The sequence below is a fragment of the Octopus bimaculoides genome, chromosome 11 (genome assembly GCF_001194135.2).
Source record: "Octopus bimaculoides isolate UCB-OBI-ISO-001 chromosome 11, ASM119413v2, whole genome shotgun sequence".
Taxonomy (NCBI): Eukaryota; Metazoa; Mollusca; class Cephalopoda; order Octopoda; family Octopodidae; genus Octopus; species Octopus bimaculoides.
In genome coordinates this window covers 38,801,799-38,805,646 of record NC_068991.1, presented here as the reverse complement: position 1 = coordinate 38,805,646, position 3,848 = coordinate 38,801,799, and the positions used below count along the sequence as shown (strand labels likewise).

Here is a 3,848-nt window from a genome sequence, read left to right as displayed (position 1 = left end):
TCCGATCTCGGATATTCGTGTAGAGAAAGGCAAAGAGAGAGAGAGACAGAGACAGAATTAACAAAAAACGAAGACAGGTGGTGTAGAAAACAAACAGATAGATAAAGTTAGATAAGGCAGGTTTATGGGATTACTTTAACTTTATATAATATACTGCTGTATAACTTATAGTGTGCTTCTTTTTCGGATTTATGTTTTACTGCCAATATCTATCTATCTATCTATCTATTGTGATGATGCACATACACACATAAACACAAACATACATACACATATGCACAAATATACAAGTATACACTCACAAAAAGTTTATTTTGCTTTACACCTCTAACTGAGCTGTCTTTTACAATATTCATAGTAGAACAGCACCTAGTTCATGAACACCTACATGTTATTCATGAACATTGAGGCCTCTTTTCAGATTACATGTCTTATTAAGCCAGTCTAATGTTCTGTAATGTTGAAACATTCTGTTTTGCTATTCAATCTGGTGACAGTTAATAAGGTAGCAAGTAGGAAATATATTTAACTTAAATATTTTTTACAGGATAACATGTTTTATTTAACTAGGATTTCAAATTTCTTATCCCCCTTGAATATTTGGTCCCTTGTAATTTCAATATTAGAATATCTTAAATTCATAAATTCAAATTTTTACAATTTTTTCACTAAAGTCTAACATTTTATGTATTTCAGTTCATTCATAGGGAAAACTAACAACTCCAATTGCTATTAAATGTTAGAACACTCATTATATAAAGACATGCTTCAATAATCATATATAGGCATGTCTGTGTGGTAAGAAGCTTGTTTCCCAACCACAGGTTCCAGGTTCAATCCCACTGCATGGCACTTTGAGCAGGTATCTTCTACTATAGCTCAGGCCAACCAAAGACTTGTGAGCGTATTTGGTTGACGGAAACTGAAAGAAGCCCATCATATGTATATGTGTGTGTGTGTGTCTTTGTGTTTGTCCCCCACCACTGCTTGACAACTGGTGTTGGTGTGTTTATGTCCCTGCAACTTAGTAGTTTGACAAAAGAAATCAATAGATTAAATATCAGTACTGGGGTTGATTTATTCATCTAAAAATTCTTCAAGGTGATGCGCCAACTTAGCTGCAGTCTATAACAACTGAAACGAGTAAAAGAAAAGATGAGCAAAATTTGAAAAGTCAGCTGTGGAAGAGAAGCATCTGTTTTCTGGCAGTGCAACAAAGCTTGTGTATGTGTGTTGGTAATGAAAGTAATCATTTACATTATAATTAGTGGTGCTGGGTGGCTTGGTCTGAGATTATCTGAGGAGATTATCCGAGATTATGTGAGGATGTTAAAAAATATCATTAGATCCAACCTGAATAAAATGGAGTGCACAGGTGCAGTAGCATGGTGTAGCAGTACAAGGGAAGATGATTTATTATTGAACTGTCTTCTATTAGCAGAGAAAATCCAGCATTAAAATAAAGGTAATGATGAAAATGCTCAAATGCAAATGTCTTTCTTCCTTGCGACCTATGCTCTGTCTATGGATAAGAACCTCGTTGTCAAAAACAGGAAGTGTTAACACATTTAAGAGGAGGAGATAAGAGAACTGATCTTGAATTATAAACTATCTCGGCCCCCTTTTGCAGAATATCAGAAGCTCTTTAATTCCACTGTAAAATTAATATGTGTAAGAAAATCCAAACTCTTTCAAATTTAATCTACTCTGTTTTGATAAGTTCTGTAACTGAAAATTATGTTGCTAAACTGTTGTCCATAGTCATACTGATTGTGAATTCAAATTTCATTATAGTTTGTATGTTGGACTCCTGTGCAATGTATGTTGCAGTACTTGCTTTAGTTCAACTGGTTAACAAGAGACTCCATTTCTATTTCATTATTCACCCTTTAGTATTCAGATTACTCTATCAAATGTATTTCTTATTTATTTACACTGTTTTGAAATAATCATGCATTGTCTTATAGCTTTGAGACTTCGATGATCTGCTTGTTTAATTTTAGAATGACATTATAGGGTAAGTGTGAGAGGTTAGACCTGGTTATTTTGAACAGAAAATAGGTAGAATATCTGGGCTTGATATGACCAGTTTAAATACTTAGGGAGCCCAGAATACCCTGTTATAAAAGTGACTTGCTCCATTTTATTCAGGTTGGACCTAATGATATTTTTTAACATCCTCACATAGTCTTGGATAATCTCCTCAGATAATCTCAAACCAAGCCACCCAGCACCACTATTGAAGAGATTGCAAGAAGCAACGAAAATTTTAGAAAAAAAAAAATAATAAATAGGTAAATGAGTGGAAATTGAACAGGTGAGTGTATTAATAAGGCATTAAAACAGAATGACTCTCTCCAAACACAACAAAATATTTTGCTAATGTTGGCATGGAATAGATTGAAAATGTTGCTAATTTTCAAGAAAAGAAAACTGAAGAAAATCTCTTTAATGCTGACAAAATATTAAAATATATTTTGTTATTGAAGTGAAAATATTAAGTTTGATTAACTTTTACCTTTTATTTTGCTTGTTGTTAAGAAATTCAATTCACAATTCCATGGTTTTGGGCATTGATCCCATTGCATAACATCCTGAGTAAGAGTCTTCTTAATGACCTCAAGTTGACTAAGACTTTGTTAGCAAAATTTGGTTGATGGAGTCTGTGTGGGGTCCTTGGGTGGCTTTATTAGAGTTGATTCTGTTGCAAGTATTTGGGCCAGGTCTCCAGTTTTAGGAATACTTTCTTTCACCAATATTAGGGGCTCAGCAAAAGGTCATTAGTGTTGCCTTCCCTCATCTCTATCTAAGTGTTAAAATAAGAATATAGCAGTTCTGTAAATTCTTACTTTCAGCATAAATTTTTTTTATTACATTAACTTGATTTTTCTAATTGTATAGGTGGTATTGGTTGTTGGTATAAGTATTTTACGCTGTATCGTAGCCATGACCGTCAATGCATCCTTGGAAGCTGGTGATGATGCTGACAAGGTAAGGAGATTACTTTTGCTTTTCCTCTTCGTTTTTCTCATCTATTTATTTATATTCTTGTAAAGACAAAATAACTGAGAAGATAAGCCCTGGATTACCTGCTTATTCTTCTGACTCTGCAATAATGAAAGGTAATGTTTTTCTTGGTGGAATTTAACAATAACAAAGATTGTTTTCTTTAAGGCAGTGAGCTGGCAGAATCATAAAGTATGTTGGGCAAAATGCTTAGCAGCATTTTGTTTGTCTTTATGTTCTGAGTTCAAATTCTGCTGAGGTCGACTTTGCCTTTCATCCTCTTGGGATTGATAAAATAAGTACCAGTTGAGCACTGGGTTGATGTAATTGACTTGCTCCCTCCCTCCCTTGAATTTGCTGGCCTTGTACCAAAATTTGAAACTAATAATGATTGTTTTCTTAGTTTAATGAAGAAAGATTTTTTAAGTAAACTGAATTCAATCTAGTATATCACTGGCTCTTGCATTTTTTACTCTGGAGGTATAAAGAAAAGCCAACATAGGTGGAGCTCGAACACACTGACAGTAATAAAGTGATAAAGGATAGAAACAAAAGAATTAATTAAAAAAACAATGCACTTTATAAATAGAATATGGGTTTAAAGTATCTATCTATCTATCTATCTTCTATCTATATATATAAAAATGAGAATGTGTGTCTGTCTGTCTGTCTGTCTGTCTGTGAATCCCTAAAACTCGAGAACTACGCAACCAATTTCATTCAAATTTTACACATGCCTTACTTAGGGTTCCAGTTGTGTTTTAGTCAAAAAAAATTATTAACTTCTTCCAGAGTTCGAGCACACGGCAACATAATATCTCCTCCACTATTTAAGTATTACG

The 3,848-nt window shown here is 33.7% G+C and overlaps 1 protein-coding gene across 1 annotated transcript in view; it reads left to right on the top strand.

Annotated features, from left to right (window-relative positions):
- Nucleotides 1-3,848, top strand: part of LOC106883095 (transmembrane protein adipocyte-associated 1 homolog) — a 26,608-nt gene that overhangs the window by 9,948 nt on the left and 12,812 nt on the right. The window contains exon 4 of the mRNA XM_014933986.2: nt 2,902-2,991. Coding sequence (XP_014789472.1) covers nt 2,902-2,991 — 90 coding nt within the window. The remainder of the gene's footprint in view (nt 1-2,901; nt 2,992-3,848) is intronic.